At 42.2% G+C, this 23,112-nt stretch overlaps 1 protein-coding gene across 2 annotated transcripts; it reads right to left on the bottom strand.

Moving 5' to 3' along the window:
* Positions 1–17,692: 17,692 nt before the first annotated feature.
* On the bottom strand, positions 17,693–20,847 carry HSBP1 (heat shock factor binding protein 1). 2 transcript variants are annotated; one of them, XM_068956457.1, is made up of 5 exons: positions 20,690–20,847; positions 19,973–20,039; positions 19,681–19,800; positions 18,627–18,674; positions 17,693–17,963 (listed from the first exon to the last, which is right to left on the bottom strand). In XM_068956457.1, the coding sequence occupies exons 1-3, from the start codon at positions 20,732–20,734 to the stop codon at positions 19,682–19,684; spliced, it is 231 nt and encodes a 76-aa protein (XP_068812558.1). In that variant the 5' UTR covers positions 20,735–20,847; the 3' UTR covers positions 17,693–17,963; positions 18,627–18,674; position 19,681. The 2 variants fall into 2 exon arrangements, with proteins under 2 accessions (XP_068812558.1, XP_068812557.1); XM_068956456.1 differs by lacking the exon at positions 18,627–18,674.
* Between the last annotated feature and the right edge of the window lie 2,265 nt (positions 20,848–23,112).

Below are 23,112 nucleotides of genomic sequence, written 5' to 3'. Positions count from 1 at the left end.
AAACGTATAAAGTTGGGATGTTTTAGCATTTATTTTGGCAAACACCCTTTTGAGATATTGAAGCTGCAAAGTAGTGAGGTTTTCAGAGAAACCTCCGAGTATGCCTCTGTTCAGTGGTTACTGGCAGCTCCATAGAGCCATTTTCTACTCAATATTGTTTGCAAGTGTGAAAATACTGAAAATAACTCAAAACTGCAGTATTTTGGTCTGAAGGTTGAGCACTGCCAGTGGGAGTGTCTGGGTTTAGATCACTAAAGTAGTGGCATCTCAGTTTCATAATACTGAAACTAATTCCAGTTTGAAGAAACAGGTCTGGCTGTAACTTAAATTCAGCTTTGGATCCTGAACCTCACAAGCTGTAGAGATGTCTGGAGATAAATTCAGCTTAAACCAATCCCTTGAAGTGTTTGAAAGTTGAGATTATTTTAACCCCTTTTATTCACTTATCTTGAAGTATCTTTCCATATCACCTTTTCTTTAGGGAGAAAAGGATTTGGGAAAAACAGGTAGTTATGCAGAAGCTGAAGAGCTGCGTAACAAGGATTTTGGCTGAACATTGTGAAGACTAGAGGTCTAAGGAAATGAAGTTATGCCAGAAAGCAGTTTTCTGTGCTTCATTGACAAGCTACAACTTGAGATAAAGTGGCCAAGGACAATCAGTGAAATTGTATCCTTACAGATCTGCCATCTGTGGTGCCGTAAAGAAAGGCTGGAAACCTTCTCCAGGGCAAGAAGGGTGAACTACAAGAAAGGGATGTGTCAATGAGAGGCCGGGTGCACTGATTTGTTCCATTGTGAGCAGACCGGACCTGCCTTACTGCCATACCTCCTTAGTGAGTCAGCAGAGCGGTTTCATTCTCCGTGGCTGTCCAGACAGGACCTTTCGTGAGTGCTAAATTTGCATTTCTTTACAAAATGCTCTCTCCGTATTTTTTTGAATATGCAATTACATGGCAAGCATACTTGTAGTTCTTTTGATTAGAGTGTTTACAAGACCAGCGTTTGTGATGCTTTTAAACCCAAGATTATTCAGTCCTCTTAATTTTAGAGCTATCTTTCTCTCTTCTATGCAAACCTGATGTTACCACTTGTAAATTGGCCTCAGCCAGTTTCAAATTGCAGAATTAAAAACGAATGACTAGACTGATCTTAAAAAAATAAAGGGACATAAGGGGGGGGGGGGGAAATTACTTCATGGGCACATAGTCTTCCCTGTTGTGGACTCCCTAAAATTAATAGGGACGTTACAGAATGTCCTTATTAGAATCCTTATTTATTAGTGTGTCTCACAGGGTCCCAGTTTCCACATGAAAGACAGTAATGTAGGGGTATGGCAAAATGGTCCCCTACAAGCAAGGATGCCCATGAGCAGACTAATAAAATGCACCGGCTTTTGAGTGGCTGATACCCTGTGATGGTCTCCATCTCATTACATACTTGGCTGTGATAAATAACAAGGTTCTGTGGTCTGCAGACCTCTGACTTTCCTGTTGCCCCTCAACTGAAATGGAAGGCAACACTGAAGAATGGGGAGCTTTTGGACCATTTAAAAAAAAAAAACACACACACACCTTTGCATGTCTGGGCTGTGGCCGCATCCATAGCGGGATGCAGTGAAAGGAACTGAACTGCAGGTGGAAGGTGTTGCCAGCAGGCACCGACTCTACTTCTGTTTGACATGGCTTGCAGGAGCTGGGGACTCAGTGAGTGAGGTAACAGACTCCATGCGGAATGTCCCACCTTTTCTGTTTGTCCTCTTTGCCAAAACAAATTTAGTGCCAGAGAAAGGTGTCTGCTGCTTGTGCTGGAGAGTTGTTTTCTCTAGCCACAGCTGTTATGGGAGGATCCTCCTGGTCTTGTTTTCTTGTCAGATCAATGCCTCTCTCAGATCTTGTTTTGCTGTGACTTCTTGATCCAGAGAGAGATCGCAGAAGGTTCTTGGGCCAAACCTCTTTGCACCAGATTAAATAATTCAAGCGTGTTAGCGTTCATCCAGATGTCCACAAAGGTGGTTGTCTGACTGAACTTATCCCTAGCTACCTTTTCCACCTCTTTCGTTCTCTCTTCCACTCCCTTCTCTCAGATAGGCGCCTGGCTCTGCCAGCTTCTTCCATTCAGTTCCACGGGGAACACAGTTACTGCTGCTGGATGTCTTGTATGACTGAGCCACTAATGAGAAATAGGTTGCTGCTGAACACGCTGGTTTTGAATTGTGCTGTAGCAACAGAATTGTTTTCTGCAAGGGGGATTTCTTAGCAGGATTGTTCATGCCTCTTGAACATAAAGGTCCCTGCAGCAGGTCAACAGGGACTGACTCTGGGGCCTTTCACACAGAAAGCACAGCCTCTGTCAGCTAGACTAAAAACGTCTCTGGTAAAAGCATGCTGCTAGTGATAGCTCTGGAGCAGGAGCATATAATATTGTAATCCTGACCAGGGAAGCTCTGAAGGAAGGCCAATGATGGGAAAGACATGTCTTTGTTTATGGCCAGTTTCCGAAGAGGTAATTGGCAGATCGTTGCTTTGCTCTGCCATCGTTCATTTCTCAGCAGTCTGCAGTGGTAACGATACTTTGCTAAAGCTGTTTCTAAATTTTCTGTTGGGATGTTTCCATTTGTGCACTGACGACTTGTAGCACTCCAATGGAGGAGCATCTTTTGCTCAGTTTTTCGTATCTTCACTATCTGCAGGGCACCTTGCTCCACAGAAAACCTGTCTGCCCACACATTGCTTTTTATCCTATTACTGTATCAATAGAGTGCATTCTCTTGAAACAAACCTTTCTTTGTAAAGATAAAGCATGTGTAGAAACATTAAAAATGTTGATAGGTCAATTCATCATGAGAATGTAGACTTTTTCACATCCTTCCAGTACAGGACTTGGGGGTATAGCTAGCTCTTTTGGCTTTATCAGTGACCTGATGAGTGACTTTAGCCAGCAAGGATAGCAATTAGCAGCTGTTTAGCCCAATGGGAATTTGCTAGAGACCCCTAAATTCACATCATGTAGGCCTCTGAAAGGCCAGGACCAGCCTGTGCCTGCTGGATTGGGTATGAATGAGCATTTGAAAGGTGAAGTATTCTATATTCGATTACTTATCCCCTTGGGCCATGAAATCTTTCCTAGTAACACTGATCTTTAAATTTGATAGTTATTAAGGTCTGTCCAGGCTTGCGATTTAGCTCATATAAATTCTGACAGGAACAAATTACTCTGAAACGTAACCAAACCTTTCTTTCTCCCTGCTCCCTTGCCCTTCCAAATCTACTTTTTGAAGAAACAGTGAACAAGAGTAGCTCGGGAAGATAAACAGCTGCTTTAAAGCAAAGTTTTCCTCATCCTAATATGAAACTCCATTGCCACATGCTGTTCTACAGTTGAAGGCAATGCGGTCCTGGTGGGTACTTTTCTAGCTTACAGTTGGTTCTAAGAGTGGGTAGCAAGTGGAGCTTAGCATAGTCTGACTGGCTAAGGAAGAGCGAGGGCTGGGAGGGGAGCTTGGACTTTTTGTGAATCTGGCACTGGCAAAACTGGCAGGAGGCCCATGGTGTGGTTTTGTTACTCGCAGCAGTCTGTTGCTCAAGGCAACCGTACTCTCCTGGCCAGCTCCAGGTGGAGGCAAAGCAGGCGGTTGCCTTGAGCAGCCTGCAGAGCACATTTGTCAATTCAATTAAATTAGCTTGAAATATCTTATGTTAAACAGATGCAGCTTTCTTGCCTATTCAAGGACTGTTTTTCAAGGACTGTGCGTGTGCACAGCATCTAGCCTGCCAGGACTCTGATCTCATTGGGGATCTTGAAGCAACATCATGAACTGACTACACAGTTTTATTTAAGGTGAAACAACCTGTCCTTTGCCTTAAGATAATGGTTCTCTAAAAAGCTGCATGAGTCTGCTGTTAGTCAATGGTCCCTGTAAAAGTACTCGGTGATGCTACAGAGGGAAAGAGGATAAAACCAGACTGTCTTGTGCCAAGTGATAAAGCCTTTTGCATATGGCTATACTACTATCCTTTGCCCTTATAATGCCCTTCACAGAAGGATTTTAAGACATTTTCCAGACGTTAGTTAATTAATCTCCATAACATCCCTGTGAATTAGGTGACTTACCTGCTATTTTACAGATGGGTGAACGGAGGCGCATAGAGGGTAAGTGTCTTTCCTGAAGTCAAACAAGTGAATTAGAGGGAAATACTGGGAGGGAAATGAAGGGCCCATACTGTTTTTAACAGTCCTGTTCTCTCACCAATACTGCGGTTCCCCACGAAAAACACCTCCCTCGCTAGGACGTATCCTGCTTAAAAGGAGAGTGCCGAAGTTCAAATAATTCTGTGGATGTTTGCCAAACATTAGCTCGTTAGTAAGTATTTTACTTGTAATTTAAATACAGCACATGGATTCTTGGGTATTAAGTGAAAGATTGTGCTATGTAAAACAGTGATTTCTTATTTGAAGCCAATTAAATCCTCCTCCTAAGGGAATAAAATTGAGTTTAAAGACACCAACTGCATTTATATGTTTTGCCAAAAAGCACTTGTATCTCAAACTGAAATGTATGTTTTTGAGTGGCTTCCAAGTTCGGTAATATAGGCACTCTTGTACCTTAGAGAAATTGATTTTTCTACAAATGTTCAGCAGATTTTTTTGATCGTGTATGTGTTATCAGGAGCCACTGAATTGCTACATATTTAGGCAGATATTCTGGAAGTCTGAGAGTCTGTCTTATATTTGCAACTTTTGAAAACTTAGGAAGAGGTAGATATTCAGTATCTGTCCCCCATGGTATAGCTTGACCAAATCAGTATGTACAGCAGGAGAAGCAGCGGTCTTGTAGGTAGTTGCATATATAGTTGCCTCCTGTTTTTTGGCAAGTACCATGTTTACTGGCATAAAGCCCATTTATCTTTGAAAGGCTCCAGCTGCTGATGATCTACTCCATTTTCATAAGGTGTTTAAAGGTCTCCAGCTGTTTGTGAACAAGTGCAAGGGAGATGATCTATTTGACGGGCTGAATGTGAGTATGGGCCTACCAACTACTCTGTTGTGACTCTGGTGAATAATATTGACGTGCTGAATTTGGCAGTTCTTCCTGAAGCAATCTACTGCCAGATGGTGACGGAAAGGAGAGAGGCTGGAAGGAGAGGCAGAGAGACTTTCCACCTGCTGCTTTGCCCAGTCACTAGTCACAGTGGCTGGCACAGCTAGGGATGAAGAGGAGGCTGGAGAGTAGTACTGCTGCATGACAGGTTGGGTGGGATGCAAGTTCTGATCCTGCTTCCCTTCTCTTGATGATGACAAACCTAGGATAGGTCATCAGTTCTTCTCCCGCAAGGGAAACAAGCACCGATGGCCTCACTCCAACCCTCAACAAATTGCCTTTGTTCTTCCAATTAATTTAGCCTTCTGCTTAGTGTGCCACAAATGTGTAATTAACTCCAGAAAGACAGAAGTATTATTTCGAAAAACTGTTTGAAATACCCAAAAGAGACGTTCCTGCAGGCTTTACCCAGTGTTCCTTTATCTCCATTCCCCCTTTAATTACCAATGCACTTCCTTGTTTAATGTTACTTTATGGAGCTCCCCTTTCCTCCTCTACTGCTATTACAAAGTTGCTGGTATGGAAAAACCATGGAAAGTGTCATGAGAAGAATCATGGCAGAATGAGTTCATTTTGAAAATCACTTTTCAAAACTAAAGGGGAGGCCAGCTTTCTTTTTTCCAGACTGAAACATCAAGGGGTAGGGGTGAATATGCTGAAGCTGCCATTCTTTCCTCTTTTTGCTTGAGGAAATGGGAGTAGTATGATGGGTGAAATGTCGACTTTCTTGACTACATATTCTCTTACAAGAGTAGAAGCGTGCAGGCATGAAGGAGTACTATGCCCTCAGGAACAAAATGATTTTTCCTCACACCTGGTGTATGTTTATTCTGATTCTGCCTCACTGAAATGAGTGGAGTTGTTTCTGCTTTGTGCTGAGGTGATGAAAGAATAGGATTTTTGCAAAGGAACGCAGAAATGCTGCAGATTCGTGTTATGCTTAGCAAGAAATGTGGAACATTCTAGCTCTATTTCTTTATAAGAGAAAGTAGGCTAGAAATGGTGCTTCCTAATCAGTCACCAACATGATCATGAGATTCTGGCCCATTTCTATTTTTCAGTCACTGTATTTATGGTAAATTACTTTCTGATTATGTTAATTGTGTTCAATTTTTGCAGTACCTTTCCATGCATATTGGATACCCAAAATGCTGCGTATGTGTGCCCACATAGCTATACCCACAGCTGATATACAGCCTCTGCACTGGGTTGAAATAATGCAATCAGTAGTGGTTTAGGACAGGAGGTAAAAGATACTCTTCTGTCCAATTTAAACCCCATGGGGAATTTGATTGCAGTCTGATTCCCCAACCTTCACCAACTGGTCACTTCCACAGATGTGCTACTACTGCAATATTTCTCTTTCAGGCTGAGGTCAGAAAACAACTTTCTTTGCTAAAGAAAGAGCTGAAGAAAGGCAAACGGGCCATGAAGGAGATTGAGAAAAAACTGGAGAGATGAGTATCTTCGTTTGTTTATCTAATAGCAATCCTGAACAACTAATCATGTAGCTTGCAGAGTATGTCTCATAAGCCTAAGCAAAATATCTTTTCTGTCTGCAGTGTCTTGCCATTCCCTGGGGATTACCGGAGTGCTTTATTTATACATCCACAATTTATCCAGTGCAGGCTGAAATGTAATTCGTTGCTGGGTTGGGAAGCAATGGCAAAATGACCGAGATGTTTAGGAGAGGAAGTGAGTGAGTGTCATTATGCCCAGTTTCAACCCCACAGGAGTTTTGGGAGGCAGATTGTTGACACCCAATATGCCGCTGGGCCACTGGGCTATCAGCTCTGGAGTTGAAATGCACCCTGTATCCTGCCATCTGTTAAGGTCTATCAGCAGCCTTTACTGCCATGGTATCTGAGCATCTGATGACTACAAGGAGTGAGGATCTCAGCTGTACTTCGCATTCAGAGCCGGATCCTTCCCTTAACACTGCTGAAGCGTTACCTCATTAGAGAGGGTAGAGTGCCATCTACTGAATCAGGCTGACAGTGTGGCTTTGTACCTTCTACAAAAATGGGAAATGGTTTCGTATCTGTATCAATTTATCCTATTCCTCTCTGCCTTCAGTGTTTCTTCATTCCTCCCCTTAAGGCAGTAAACCTGTTCCTGCTCTTTGAAAACGGGGGGGAAGAAGGGGGTTGCTGCCATTGTGAGGCTCTAACTCCAGTGTGACAGCTGCAGATTCAGAGGTTGTCACTCAGTTATTGATCTTGCTAAAGGCTGAATGAGGCAATCACACTTAAAACTGATGATAAGCTCCTGGGATAGGAGTGTAGCACTGGTCTTAAGATGTCTACTCAGGAAAAGATTTCTGTCATGGTACCTGCAGAAGTATTTCTTCTTCCTGTTAGTGAGATACTTGCCACCCTATTGGCAATCCAGCTCTATGTACTAGAGCATTGAAACACTAGTCAGTTAATGTTGTTACAGGATTAGGTTTTAACAAACTTCTATTGTAACAAGTAAGATTGGCTAATGTTTAAATAGAAATAGTTATCTGGGTAAAGACTAGAGGATTGCTAGGCATGGATCTAACTTCCTTAGTTAAGAAAAGAATTCTAGTGATGTTTGTGCAATAGTTCTTGTATCTAGCTTACGGTGAAGCATAGCCTGTAGGACCCCTTCCTACAGAAGTACACAGGCACCGTGTTTATCATAAAAGCATTGACGTTCTTGACTTGTTCTTATTGTTTCTGCGCTTGCATCATTGCATGCGTTATCTGAAGCCCAAAGAATTACAGGTTGAGCGTCATCCTGGAGGCTGGTCTGAGAGGATGGTCGAGTGGGAGTGCTGCAGAATGACAAAATCTCACCGAAACTCCTATCACTGAGCAACAGTTAAACTAAACCTGTCAGACCTGATAGCATTGGCTATGCTTTTGAGCAGGCTGAGATTAACTGACATCTCAAGGTACTTTCAGGTTCTATTTTCTACAGTTCTGAGGCCAAGAACTTAAGCTTTTTTCCAAGATACGGCATAGTTGTGGTCAGCAGTTCCAACTTCATATTTAACAGATGGACACTTCTTCAGGTAGACTTGAATTGTGTGACACAGCCTTCCCCATATTTAAAGAAGCACATTTTCTTTCCAGTAATTGTGTATTTATGCTATGAGTAAGTGTTCACTCATCACCCTGGAGTTGGATGCTCTTTGCAGGACCCCGAGGTGAAGCGCACATCATCTGTGTCCTTGCACTGGAGGCACGCGCTCTCTCAGCCCTTTCTCCCTCTGAGAGCTCCAACTCTCTGTTTATCTCCAAATAACAGTTTTTCTACTCAGACTCAGTTAATACATGCTAACCTCAGCGTAAACAGTTTTTCAGAGATAAATTCCCTCAGGAAAACTTTCTGCTTGATTTTTTTTTTTTGTGGAGTTACTTAGCTGTAATCATGCAGAATTCTCTGGGTTTCAAGCAGCGTGCCTCCTGCAGAGGTGTTTTGCCTGCTAGTGACAGGCACTCAAGCTGTTCATTTTGTTTAGGCAAGGGCACTTGAAGGACGACTCTCCTTTACTGTCCCTTCCTATCTCGTACAAGGAAAACTGCAGAACTTTTGCAGAACCCTTTGCTTAGTAAACCCACTTTGCACAGTATATGGGCGTTGCTATCAAAAATGAGATGCATGCTCCTGTTTTCTAAAAGGATATTAGGGACAGATTTCCCTCCTCCGAGACAAGTTGTCAAATGTTAAGAAAAAGACTAAAGGGATATCAAACATGAAGGCTTCCTGTCCTCAGAATGACAATTTACTCACAAACACCAGGCAAATCCTCAAGAGTGAATTGGGAGTATGCAGTGAAAATAGCTGTTCGCTTACTTCCAGGCAAAACTCTTTCCTCCCAATTGTTTGCTCCTTTTAGTAGGAGCTTATTTAGCAGGCTTTTTTAGATAATCTTCTTGTGGACTTAGTAAAGGTTGCTGCAGTCTCTGCTGTGCTGTTTAGAAACACTGTCCTGGTCTTCTGGCTCCTCCGAGGCAGACTGCAGCCGTGAAACTCTCGGTTCCAGTGGTAGGCACTCGGCTACCTGCAATGACAACTGCTCTGCGCTGGCACTGGATCATATCTGCGTGGCCATCTGAAGGGGAGAAAACTTGCATCTATGCTAATAGTCTCAAAAACATGGACATATAGGTCCTCTGTGCTGCCCATCTCCCTGTGCCTCTCAAGCAATTATTTGCATTAATCTTCCTTCCTTGCAGGAATGTGGGAGGGTTGTGAACTGTTGCCCCCCCCACACCTTCAGCAGAGAGCAGGAGAACATGTAGGTTGTATGTATGTGTTATATCCTTCTGCTAGCAAGTACTCATTTTGAGGTGCTTGGGAAAACATATTCCATCGGTGGACTGCGTTTATACACAGTGTCTTGAACAACAAAAGGTAATGAATGACTTCATTGGCTGTATGCATGCAGTTAATCAAGCGTTAACCATAACCAGGGGAAGGTAGCCTGCCGGCTAAATGCACATAAATAAGTTTGCACTTAGATTTCACTCTTTTCTTTGCCACTGCTCAGAAGACGAAATAACGCGTCTTGCAACAGTGGCTCTGCCTGCTTGTTTATCTGGCGAGTTGTTTGCTTCGGTGGGGGATGAAGGCAACTTGGGACAACGTTAGAGCCTCCAAAATATGTGGCTTGCTTCAGTGATCGAGACCGCCTAATGTCTTCTCACTCAAGGGTTGTACACAGCAAGACAAAGTCAGTGCAAAGAGCAGAGGAAAATCTGCAGAAACTGGAGGTGTGAGTAACTAGTGGGAAGGGAACCGAGCAAACAGCCTCAGACACCTTCAGACTGAACTATCCACATCCTGAGACTTCTGTAGCATGGTGCATGGTGATTGCTCTCCCTGCCCTGCAAGACAGGCTGTTTGTCTCTGTTTGTTTTGAAGAGATTCAGTTGAGGCCTGATGATCTGAGCATTCACTGCAGGAGTGACTGCACCTATATACTCTCTGCACAGCTCCACCCCTACCTTGCCTGTTACGGGTGTGGAATAATCATTCTTTCCAGATGTAAAACATGGGGCTCTAGTAGAGTAAAAATACAGCAAAAGGCAGTGAGGTAAATTTGTTTGGGTATTGAACATAGCAGAGAGCTTTCAAATTTGAATCATGATTTTTCCTCAAGTATTTGTTCTGCCCTATCAGTTAATACAGTGATGGTGCCTGCATTAACATCCTGAAATTGAAATAGAGATCAAGGGTGTAGGGTATAAATTGGTTTTACAGCATAATGTTAAATAATCAAACCATGCTGGAGCAGCCTCTGTGACAAAATGACTTACACTTTTGGTGCTGCTTTTTAAATGTGATTATGCACTTTAATTGTTTAACTTGCAGTCTGTGGAGCTGTTTCAAAGATGTTTTAAAGTAACTTATGGCATGAAAAGCCTCCTGGTTTTTAAATATGCCTCAGGTTCAATAAATTTGTTTTTAGTTCTGTGTGATGTCTGGAACAGCAATTTTGTTCAGTGCTTTTGGAGGGAGGAGCAGGATTTCCTAAGACACAGTGGAACAGGGAGGATACAACTGTATAAGGACATTATAAATTTCCATTCGGTTTGTTGCCTTGTGTAGCACTGGAGGGATGCAAAGCACATATAAATCTCTCAGTATTTGAGAGAACACAACACTTCTGCTATTCTGAGCCTTAGAAGGAACAGCACTGTGACTTATTGTGATGTGAAGGGCCTCAAAATAAAGATGCAAAGGTGACTCTGGATTTATTTTGCTCCTCTCCTTCACCCATTCATCCCATTGTTATCTCCAAGAAGCAGAACCTTACGCGCAGCTCCAGCTGGCCCAACCTGTTGTAGAAGCGATTGCAAACCTGAGAGTTTGCTTCAGTGGTATCCAGATCCGCTCCCGTGAACGGGGAGATGGGAGCAGGTTGCTTTGGAAGCATATTTTGCAAGCTTAGTAATGTGTGGGAACTGAGCTTTTAAATTTGCGCTTTGTTTTTGCTTCTGACTATTCAAAGAGCAGAAAATCATAATGTGTAGTGCTAATTCTCAGTATTTATGACTAAATCCTTGCTTAAAATGCTGGAAAGATACACAAAAAAAAAAATCAAATGGCAGATGGTGTCATCCTGCTAAAGCAACAGGCAACAGTAAACAATATTTAGGAGTGCTGAAGTGGAATTTAAGCAAGAGCTTTATCATGTAAGAGATGGACCTTTCCTTCGAGTGTTTCAATTCAGTAAATTTCTAGCTAATGAGTGGCACTAGTAATCTAACTTCAGTCATCTCAAACTCTAAATTATGCCGAGAGGTTGTGAGTGGTGGGGGGGAGGGCCTTGAGCATCTCTGGGATCCCTGTGAAGCAATTAAAAGGTCATGGTGGCACGACGCAGCTGCTCAGCACTTCATGCTCTTTCGCCAGGCAGAGTGAGTCAGTGCATAGGGCTGTTTGGGATAGTAATCCTAATTTTGGCTCTTATCCGCTGAGCGGGCTTGAGCAAGGTGCTTTGCTTTTGGGTAGATCTGTTTCCACTCTGTCTCTTACCTGGTCCGGGAATACTCCCCGTCCGGGACCGAGGTGCCACACCGTACGATGCTGCCGGGGTTGCTGCTGCAGTGGAAATAATGGTCAAGCAGAGGAGCCAAAGCTTCCTGACTGATATGAACGGCAGGACTGAGGCTACAAATCTCTACATTTAATATATGGAAGTCTTGAAGTGTTCTCTTGATTTTTTTAGTTTAAAAGTGATTCTGACCTTAAAGAAAAGCAAAGTTAATGTGAGGTGTGAAGACCTTGTATAGGAATAAAATTATGAACATTTAAAACCAGATTATCAAAGCTGCCCTGCTGCCACCTTGCAGGGCTCAAAGAATTGAAGAGCTCTTGCCTATGGAGAGTGTTCTGGTTCTGAATATACTTTTTAATAAAATGTTTCTTTAAAGCAGTGAGAGTTGAGGTGGTTTATGAAGAGCACGGTTCTGCACCCTTTCATATGGCAGGGCAGCACTAACAATTTGGGAGAAGAAAAGCACCTGCAAAAAATTTTCAGGGCAGTGAAACCTGTTAGAGGATCTGTAGTTAATTGTCTTTAAGATGCACCCGGCGCTCAGTTGCATAATACACTTGTCAAATTTATTGAAGTGACACATCTATTTGTAACCCTCTGATAAGAACCTGATTAAATTTTTTTGCCTGACTTGTTGGAGATCCCAGTGTTGTCCCTTCTAATAAATGTCCACTGCGTGTCATTAATTTTAAGATTTGCAGTCCCATTAATTTTTTAAACAGATTTGGTCTGATTATAATGTATTTCGTGTGTTAGTAGCAGGAGGGCTGGCTTCACTGAAGGTTCACATTAGGTTTCATGTTTGAGTTTTTCTTCCTAACATCACATTGTTAACAAATGTTAATCAAACTCCTTTAGTTGCTGGAACTAGGTATGCTTTAAAAAGATACTGTGACCGAGGTCCCCTATTTGTGTTCCCGCATGAATTTAGGCAGGTAAGCACTCAGACTCAGGTTTTTCCTTTGGTGACAAGTTCTTTTCATATTAACAAAAAAAAAATCCCTGCTTTAGGAGGAGAAAGTATACGAATTTCTGTTTTGCTCCACAAAAGATGCTGGTGCTGATAAGCCTTGAAGATAGTCTTTCTGGTGCTTCATGAGTAAACATAATCCTTGCAAAATCCATCTGTTTGCAAAGATCGATGAGATATGCACTTTAGTGCCTTGGATACATAACTATTGCAGTGTTCCTTGGTGGGTTTTTTTTTTTTTTTAATTGCTTCCTAGCTCTGAAGAACACTTCTTAGAGTGAATGTGTTTTGAAGGAGGGGACTTGGCTGAAATTCAGCCTCTTATAGTCTAATGGAACTGAGCACTTGTTCTCCAATGCACCACTTCACCTCTTCCATAGTTGTTGGCAAACTAAGTGAATTGCTGCTCTACTGTTGAGCAGCCTTTTGAGATGCTGAGGAACACTTCTGTCTCACCACTGGGATATGTCACATAGCAGAGCTCTAATTGTGATCATCACCTCATCGCACAGTCTTCTCAGGTGGTGTCTTAAATGCTTAGACGCTAGCAGATGGCCTCATGTCTTAGACCTCTTGTGTCTTTCCTTTGTGTTATCAGTTGCTCTAATCTTTCCAAATTATGCAAACTCTACCTGATCTTGGTGAATGAATAAAAGTTGGCCTCCTGCTGCCTTAGCATGTATTTTATTTTTTAAAACTTCCTGGAACACGTCTTGTGTTGCTCTGACAGAATTTGATGTTCCTCTGCCGGTGGGTTGAGAACAACAGAATTCTGTGATCTCTTTCAGTGTGGTGCAGATTACAATGCAAAGGCTTCTCTAATATGGCTTAAAGCCTCAGGGATTTGGTCTTCAAAAAAATAAAATAAACAATTCTGCAGTAAAGTAAGTGAGATCAGAGTTGTGTGGGAAATTCTTCAAATTCTTGAAGGAAGTATTGGACTGAGGTGGAATGAGAATTGACAAAAATGAAAATGTTTGGGGCGGGGGGGAATCTTGCTAAGGACCTGTCCCGGTGTTTGGAGCCTCGTGATGGGGGAGCTAACTGGTGGGCTAACCCCTAGAGCCAGCAGCTTGGTGTTGGCCAAGCTGGGAGTTGGGTTCAGGGGAGGCTGGTGTTTGGAGAGCTCAGCCAGCTGCTGTGATGTGCTGTAATACAGAAAATAAACAATGGATAATAATTTGCCCTGCAGGTGAATTGCTTTGAGCTAGAGAGAGTGGAAACGTCAGCTGGTGGGATGCCACATCGCTGTCTAGCAGTGATCTGCCCAGCCTACGTTGGTGATGCTCCTGTGTACCTCTGAGACAGCATTTGGACAAACGTTTCTCTACTGCCACCTACATGAACGGCACGCTATGCTGCATCAAAATGTAGGATACTTTTGCAGAAGACTTTTTTCAGATGACACCACATGTGTTTTTCTGATCTGAACTCTTAAGGAACTTGAAGGATCTGATCTCTATTTTCCAAGGGCACCTTCCTGCCTGCCTATTTTGGGAGACAGGCAAGTGCTGTCTGTCTAAGGAGCAGCAGTTTTACAGGTCACTGAAGGAAAATTTGAATCTAAGGTCTGGCTCAGCCATGGATCTGCTGTGAGGCTCTCAGTAATTTGTCTCATCTCTTTAGCTTCCACTTTCCAGGTAGCTCTTTGCCTGTTTTCTCTATTTAGCCCATGAGAGGATGGATTCTTTTGCTATATTGATACAGAGCCTCTTCCTGTATTTATACAGGGTCTTGTATAAATGGCTCATGGGTCTTCCAGCCAGAATAGTCATACCAACACCTAAACCTGTGATTTGAGAAACACTTAACTGTGTCACTTTGTTCATTTGCTGTTTTTAACACAATTCAACCTCTCCACCCAGGGTTGTGTATGTCCTTTGTAAACTGAAGAAATTGTTACATATGTATCTAAGTACAGGAGCTTTATAAATAGGAATGTTGCAAGTCTCTAGCAAAATCGTGCAAGAACCCCTTCTTTTAATGCCTATTTCACCATTCTTAACCCATTGACTAGTGACATTAAGTTTTTATTTCCATGCTTTATTTTCTTAATGACCTAATTTCATTAACTCTGCATCAGATTCAGGAAAAAATCTTAGCAAGTATCAAGTCTGTTCAAAATACAGTAAGGCTTAAAGCTCGGGAAGGGATTTGTATATACCATTAATTTTCTTAACTGTAAACAAAGCCTGAGGGCTTTGTGTAATAACCACATTTCAGAGCAGCATGTGGCTCATTAAAGTCCTAGCATCTGAACTTGTATATTAAAGGCAACCAAATAACTCAGATGAGTAGTGCTTCTTCTATTAGTGAGAGTGTGTCCACTAGAAGGCACTATCTACTAGAGAATTATAAACTTGGGGGAAAAAAGATTGAAGAAAAGAGCTTCATATAAATAATATCTCCAGAACTGAAGACTTGCGTGTAATTTTAGGAAGAGGAGAGACAGTCTAGCTAGCCTTAGTTACAGCTATTTCACAGCAAAACCATAAGGAATCAAAATATGTTTTTTGATGGCACAATGTCAAATATATTGACAATATGAAATAAGGTATTTCTTGAACTTTTGAGTTTGGAGGAAGCAAGCGCTGAATGACTGGCAATTCCCCAGGATGTCAAAGACAGGAGAGTTAAGTCTCTACTCTTATGTGTTTGCACAGTAATCTTGGGCAAATAGATTTCCCATGCCTCATCCCTTCTAGGGAAAGGAACAAGCAGTTCCTTAGTGGGAGCACCGAGATAATACGTCTAGAGGAGCTGAGATAGCAAGATTTTGCTCAGATGTTCCCTGTCTCTCCTGCTGATTACAAATTGCAATAATTACAAGGCAATATAATAATTATTTCTCATGAACTCTGTCTCAAGACAGGGAAAGGTGCAGGCTGTGGTACCTGCCAGGCATCTGAGAGACTTAGGTTCAGCTCAGGCAAAGGAGGGATTTGAAGCTGGTTCTTGTGCATATCAAGTGGGTGTAGTAGTTTTGTAGTGGGTGTCTCTGGCCTATAACCAGTTTCATTCACTGCGAGGACCAGATGGTATTTGTTAAAGAGCTATCTGTGTATGTGCCGTCTTATTTACTGTGCATTGTCTTTAGGGCAGAGATTAAATGAAAAAATCCTCTTAAGGATTCCATAATTCTGTATCACTATCAGTGGGCCTTAGCATTTCAAAAGATGGATTTACTATAACACTACCACTCTGAAATGAAAGTAGTATTCCTGCTGTAAAGATAGAAATTGAGATACCAAGAGTCAAGCCAGAAGTTTCAAATTTATTTTTCATGTTTTTCTTGAAATGCTTAGGCCAGACCTTTTCCGTTTAGCACTGTGTACAGCTTCGTGCAATTAAAACAGCTCTTGTGACCTTCAGCTTGTTTCTGGCCTGCCTTAAGTCAGGCATTCAGAAAATGATACTGCTATTAATTACTAGCTATGAAAAGTTTAACTGAAGACTTGCATGGTGTTACCTGTGATTTCTATCTTAGAAAGAGACTGCTTCTGTTTCTGGAGGAAGTGTTCAGCTACTTTCACCATGAGATACACCTCTTGCCTTTGTGTCATCCACTGTGCAACTTCCAGCTCCTGCAACAAACGAAGCCTGATTGCCATGGACAACAGCCTCCCTTTCTGCCTTAACACTTAAAGCAGATTAATTGTTGCTGGTCAGAAGGCCCGTGTGCCATGATCTGTAATTATTTGGTAAAATCTAGATTTGACAGGGCATGAATTGTGCTTACCCTTTTATTATACAAAATATACCCATATTCTAGACTATATTCTATAGGTAAGGCTATGCTAAAGTCTTCCCATAACTTGTAACTAAGCTACAGTTCTCACATATAGTGACATAAATACGCTAGGTTTTGCTTTAAAACATATAACCTGACTGTTTATGTCACCACGTAATCATTTATTAGATTTTTTTAAATGACATTACAAGGAGCCTAAGGGTGGTATTACAAGGTATACTCATACATTTCCTATGTTCACAAAATTGCCCTTTCATTAAGAGCTTTTATTACAATTTCCCCTTTGAAAAATGACCCGTCATATTGCCTCTGTAATACACCAGTGCTAATGCAGTGGCATGCAAATAATAGTCTTAAGTGTAGTCCATGTATAACTGCTAGCTGCCACTAGTGCTTTCTTAAATTAATAATCCAGGCTGGAGTAGCACTGCAATGATTGTCGGTATTATTCAGACATTGGTCATTTTTCTTCACAATAGCAACATAGTAAAGACTCTTCTAAAGAAAACATTTTTGATTTCCAAAATACTCTAATGTAATCCATTAAACTTCAGGTCTATACACATGGGTATAGTTATAAAAGCAAGTACCTTTCTAAACCAAGTATTTTCCAGAGTTCCAGCTATGTGTTACTCACAGACTAACAAGGCTTTACAATTCTAACTGCATTCTCTCCATTTTTCTTAATCAATAAATACATCATTGCTTCGTTAGCAAACTTTGTTTTGTACAAACAGTGAATGATTTATACTGAAAGACCAGGACAGACACTTCCTCAGTCCCATCCATTTTGTCGAATATCACTATTTTAATGGCAATTATTCTTCAAATGCAATGCTGCTAAAAGACATATTGTCATTTTCAAAAGTGTTTTACAGTATTAAAAAAATTAAGTCCCATAGCAAGATTTGTCATAGTTAGTAGTTCCTTGTCTTTCTAAATATAATAGATTAGAATGGCAGTGTTTGCTCAACTGTGTATAGATGTCTCTAATGTTAAATCAATATTTCTGTTCTGTGTTATACAAATATACAGGTAGGGTAATACCAGGAGTATGAGATATGATTTTGATGTTCAGCACCTTACTTTTGCAAAGTCACTTTATTACAGTTACTAGAAAACAATATATAACCCTCTACTACTTCAGTGACTGATGCTTAGAACTAAGATTAATGCTAAGTTTCAATCCTGTGCTTCACTCCACACAGTTACATAGGAGAAGTTAAGATTTCCACTTGATGGAAGTCACTAGTTTTTTAGCTATCAAAAATGAAACATCTAGAAAAAGTATAAGAAACAGAGGAAAAAAGTGACTTCACAAAAAAATTCACTCAGTAGTTGAGATCCATAAGATCTGTATTTTAATAACACAACTAATTGATCCTCATAACAAGAATTCAAAAAGTGAAGTAACATTACACAACTCAATATAAACTAACCTATCCCTAGCTATACATCAGGAATGCAAGCTCCATAACAATATAAAAATGCTTTTACACATTGTAGTTGCAAAAAGCTGTTCTGTAATTTCAAGGGCTTGTTTGGGAAAAAGACAAAAAAAAAAAAAAAAAAAAAAGTGTTCCAGCATTCATCTTAAGTTATTGGCAACCTGTTGGGGAAAGATAAAAAAAAATTACTGAGACGAATTAGAGAAGCATGTTCATCAGAAACAGTGCAGTTAGTGAAGGATCAATAAAATCAGGCATCAGCAAAATTTCCACACTCCTGAGGGGGGTAGAAAGCACAACGTATCAAAAATTGTATTTGTGGGGTTCAGGCTGAGAGAATAAAGTTAGCTTCTGGGCACAATAAAGCCCATAATAATCTATATTTTATCAGAGTATCACAAAGAATAGGTACTTTAACAAGGCAAGATCTATACCTGCCTGAGACACACATTCCAATTATACAGACTGCATAGTATTGCAGAACCGACCTCAGAATTTCAGGCATAAGACAGGTTATCTAAGAAGTGTCTTATTAGCCACCTTAAGACACTATGTTAAGCTAACAGGATACATCTGGTACTCTATTTAACAGTTGCTTTCCATGGATTACAAAAATCAAGTTTTGCGCATACTGAAGTGAAATATCACTACTTGTATACAATAATTAAGCCCTCCAGCGTGCTTTGTTTATGCTCTGACAGTTTTAGAAGTCTTGCATTGCCACCATCCTCTGAAATGCCTTTAGCAAGCCTTGTAAACGTTGTGTGTGTGTGTGTTACTTGGTCACTTAAATTCATTTACATGTTGCTGTGCTAGACTTTTACCTGCTGCTTTTCAAGTAGATGAAAGATCTGCTTCTCTCATGTTTTTGCCTAACAATACAGGGAGACATTATCAATCAAGAAGTTGCATGGTAAGAACAAACACCACATTTACCTTTCTATACAAGATTTCTTTTTCCAGGGCAAGTTCCCTTAGAATATGCCTCGCCTTATGTTTAAGCATTCTAGTATATTCATTGTCGGAGTCAGCACCTGCTGCTGTGCAGTAACACAACTGAGTCATGTAATCACAGCAAGTTCCTAACTTACATAGGAGAATCACAGAACAGCCAAGGTTGGAAGGGACCTCTGGAGATCACCTAGTCCAACCCCCCTGCTCAAGCAGGGTCATCTACAGCACAGGATCGTGGCCAGGTGGGTTTTGAATATCTCCAGGAAAGGAGACTCCACAGCCTCTCTGGGCAACCTGTTCCAGGTTTAGAGGTGACTGATAGTAACTCACTCATCAGCCCCTGTGCGCACCAGCAGGTTCTGGAGGCTTTAGGAGCTTATCGGGAGCTAGAGTCTACACTATGCAGCTGAAGATGGAAGAGTAGCACCAAGTCAACAGTAACTTTCTAGCTATAAAAATCAGAGCAGAGGGTGGAAACATGCATGAGATTATGGTCCTTTTCAGAAGACTCAAATGCGCAGAGAGAAGGGAGAAAAGATCAGCTCACTTTGTTACTGATGTTCTAAGTTCTTCTCATCTCTTCCCCTTCCTGTGTCATTATTTCAGATCTTACTAAGAGTACCAGAGCAAGTGAATAACAGAAGGTGAATACAACTACTATATTTCCTCATTAACTAACTAGAAATGGAGAAAAGGGAACTTTCATCCATTATTGGTGAAGGAAACATCATTGGTGAAGTAGGAACGGCTGAAGAGAGCAGATCAGCATCCTGTTTTTTGTATCATAAAGTACAGAGCTACTCCACATGAATTTCAAATTTCAGACTGCCTCACAAGTCAAAGGACAAAATATTGTCTGCTTCAAAGTCAATAATTTCAAGTGAGGAGAGGATCTGTTTCAAGACTAACAAACAACTGTCTCACTTTAACTCTTGTTAGTAGCAGGGGCCTTGTTTTCGCCTTCTAATTCTTCCACTCCTGCTTGTGTCATGAGGTCTGCTATGTTTTTCTCCAGGTCATCTATGCGACAGCTCATGTCATCAAGTTAACTGGAGTTAAGGAATATGACTGCAAGCTTTTTTTTTTTTTTTTGATTATGGCTTTGCTCAAACTCTTACGCTCACTTTCAATGTCTTGCAAATCCCACTTCAAACATACATAAGAATTCTTGTGCATCCATAGGGTATAATAGCTATCTGACTTTAAAAAAGGATATTTCTTCCAATGATTTGGTCAGACATGGTTTGAAATTTGTCCTGCATTTGCTGAAGCAATGTCTGCACCTGATAGAAAGAAAAAAAAGTCTGGTTTTTTTTTTTTCGCATTGAAGGAATTATTACTGTATTTAATCTCATTTTATTAGAATATGAAACAAGGCAAGCATAAAGTTTTGTTTCATGGTTGAGCTCAACAATGAAAAACTCTATGGTTTATTTCCCAATTTAACTATCATATCATGAACAAGAGAACTGAGGCTCACAGTAAACAATTTTAGTGTTCTAGAAAATGCCCGAGTGCCACAACCAGAGCTACACCCACAGCAGTTGCTTCCAGCGAGCTACGTTAATCACGCGCTGACGCTCTTTTCAGTATCAAAATAACAACCTGAGAAAAGACAAGCCTTTCTCTCTGCACTCCCAAACCCTTGCTCGCACCCGCCCCCCGCCCCCGATAACCCCTCCTTGCAACCTCTCCGCACACACAGAGGCGGATCCGAGCTGCTCTGGCCGCGCACGCTCCAGCGGACACAACCCTGCGGCCAAGGCGATTTCCAGCGGGGCTGGAAGGGAGGAAGCCCCCGGCGGCCGGCCCGGGGCGAGGCCCAGCCCTAGCGCTCCTCGAGCAGGCCTCGGCCGACCCGCCCGCCCCTCCGCGGCGGGGCTCCGCGACCCCCCCGGCCCTCCGCGGCGGGGCTCGGGCGCGGCGGCCTCACCACGGCGGTGAGGTCCTGCACGGTCTTGGGGTCGGTCTCGGCCATGGTCTCCGGGGCGCGGCGGCTGCAGCGGCTCGGCGGGCGCTCGAGGGCCCAGCTCCCGTCTCCAAGGCAGCGGCACTTCCGGGCCGCTGTCGTCACTTCCGCCGCGAGCTCTCGCGAGAAGAGTCCCTGGGGCATTCTGGGAAACGTAGTCCGGGCCGCCCGGAAGTGACGCGCGGCGGCAACGCCGCGGCCCGAGGCCGGCTGGGCCGCGAGGGCGTTAAAGGCCTCTCGTTGCCCGAGCGTTAAGCTTGAGCGTAATCCCGCGGGTTTTCCTCGTGCTTAGAGGAAAGGCTTTTGTCGTGCGGAGATTTAGTAGTTTTGCTGATGCTCTTAAAAATGACTTTACAACTTTGCAGAGATTACAAGTGTATTTTTGTAGCCTCGCATATGGGCCTCTCTGGCGAGGCTTTTACCCTCTTTCCTGCCTAACGTAAAAGGAAAACGTAAACGAGCAGTTAAGCCCGGTTAGCGAGTGTTCGCAGGTAATCTGTGTTCACTGGGGAACCGTTACGGATTAGCAGTGAAAGCCAGAAATGTTACATAAGTGGGTTGATGACGAAAATAAATATATTGCTGCCTTCATGACAGAAAGCACAAATAACGGAGTTGCGTGCATTAGCCTAAATTCCCCTCTGCCACAGATTAATGACGTAGTCCGTAAAATACTGCAAAGCTTCGTGGGGGAGGCTTTTGCAGTGGGGATGGGTGCAGGATAGATGTCCTCGGGGGAGGTTTATAGGCTTTTTAGACCCAAACCTATCCATTTATAACTTTCTTTAGTGAAATGAGTTGATGTTTGTATGGCATGATAGTACTGAGGTATGATCTCAACTGCAGTTAACAAAAACGTTGAATATGAATTTGTAGATGAAGAACGGTCTCCGTTAGCGGTAGATGGTTCTCAGATGGCTCATTTCTGCTGAAAGCCGAAAGCTCTGCCTTATCCCCTAACGAGCAGCAAATGTGAGCTGCTGTGTATTTGCATTATTAATGTGCCTTTTGGAACTGCAGTAGTCATATAAGAACAATTTAGTGTCAATTTGGGGAAATTTTGTTGTCTGTTGAAAAGTAAACATAGCTTCTAGGTCTGTGAAATGCTGCCTTTTGGAACGCTGTGGTAGTAGTGTAAGAACTATTTAGTGCCAGTTTGGGGAAAGTTTTTTGTCTGTTGAAAAGTAAATACAGCTTTCAGTTTTGAGAAGAGCTAAGAAATTAACTCCTATTTATTTGTTTGATATGTTTACAAAAGATGGCTGGTTTTTTGACTGTTACTTGAAGCACATAACCTATCACTTCAAAAAGGTCCTTATATCTGGTCTCGAAGAGCACATCTTAGTGCAAATTTTTCAACTCACCTGAATGCTGACATGAGTCAGGGGGCAGATGGTGGTGCCCACGGGGTCGGACTGTGGCTGTTCCCTGGCTTCAGACCCTGAAGGATGTGGCGTAGCAAATCTGGAGACCATATCTTCCCCTGTGCCCTTTGAGCATAGGACTACAGGGAGACAACGTGGTGCTCACTGCCATGGTTCCTCTCCTGTGTGCCCCACGTGCTGCTCGGGGTGGCCAAGAAGCCATGGCAGTGGGGAGAGGCAGATGCAGAGCAGGAGAGGTCTGGCTTGTGCACTTGTGTCTTCTTGCTCTGAGCTGAGGGTGCTCTCTACTGGTAAAAGTATATTGCTATATCTGGTTATCTTCTCAGTATTTGCAGCTCCCTGAGTAGTCTAGAAAGGAGGGTAGCTGCCAGAAAATGAGCTGATGCCTCAAGCCGTTGGACAGACCATTTCTGTCTCTTCTAGTCGCTAGACAGGGGTGTCAAGGCTACAGATATGAGCTAGATGCCTGCCAGGAGATTCATATGGCCCAAGGTCCTCTACCCACCCACAACAGTGGATGACAATGCACATGCCTTTCTTACTTTTCCATTGTTTAACAGGAGAAAATAGGGACTGGCCTCATTCTGCAGCTTTTTTTTCCTAGATGAAGTTGTTGCAGCTTGACATGGAGAATTCAGCCTTATTTGTTTGGCTTCAGCACTTTGTAAATATGATCATGCTGCTACCAAGTGTGGCAAGTCCAGATATGGAACTGTATTGATTCAGCTCATGCCTCTTCTAACTCAAGCATTGCTACACCATGTTCCATTTTAGGGTATAGACAAACGCTAGATGCCTTTGACATATTGCTTAAAATGCCTGTCTGCAAAACTGATGTAACCATCTTTCCTGTTATGCAGGGAGTCAGATCAAACTACATAATGGGTCCTTGGGCCATTAAAATTTAAAAAAAAATGTTGAGCGGCTGCATACTTCTTAGAACTTTTAAGATTTTTTCTTTAATGGCAGGATAAAACATTGTCATTATTCATTTACTTCCTA

This window comes from Struthio camelus, chromosome 10 (assembly GCF_040807025.1).
Source record: "Struthio camelus isolate bStrCam1 chromosome 10, bStrCam1.hap1, whole genome shotgun sequence".
Lineage (NCBI taxonomy): Eukaryota > Metazoa > Chordata > Aves > Struthioniformes > Struthionidae > Struthio > Struthio camelus.
This window is presented reverse-complemented; position numbering and strand designations above follow the sequence as displayed.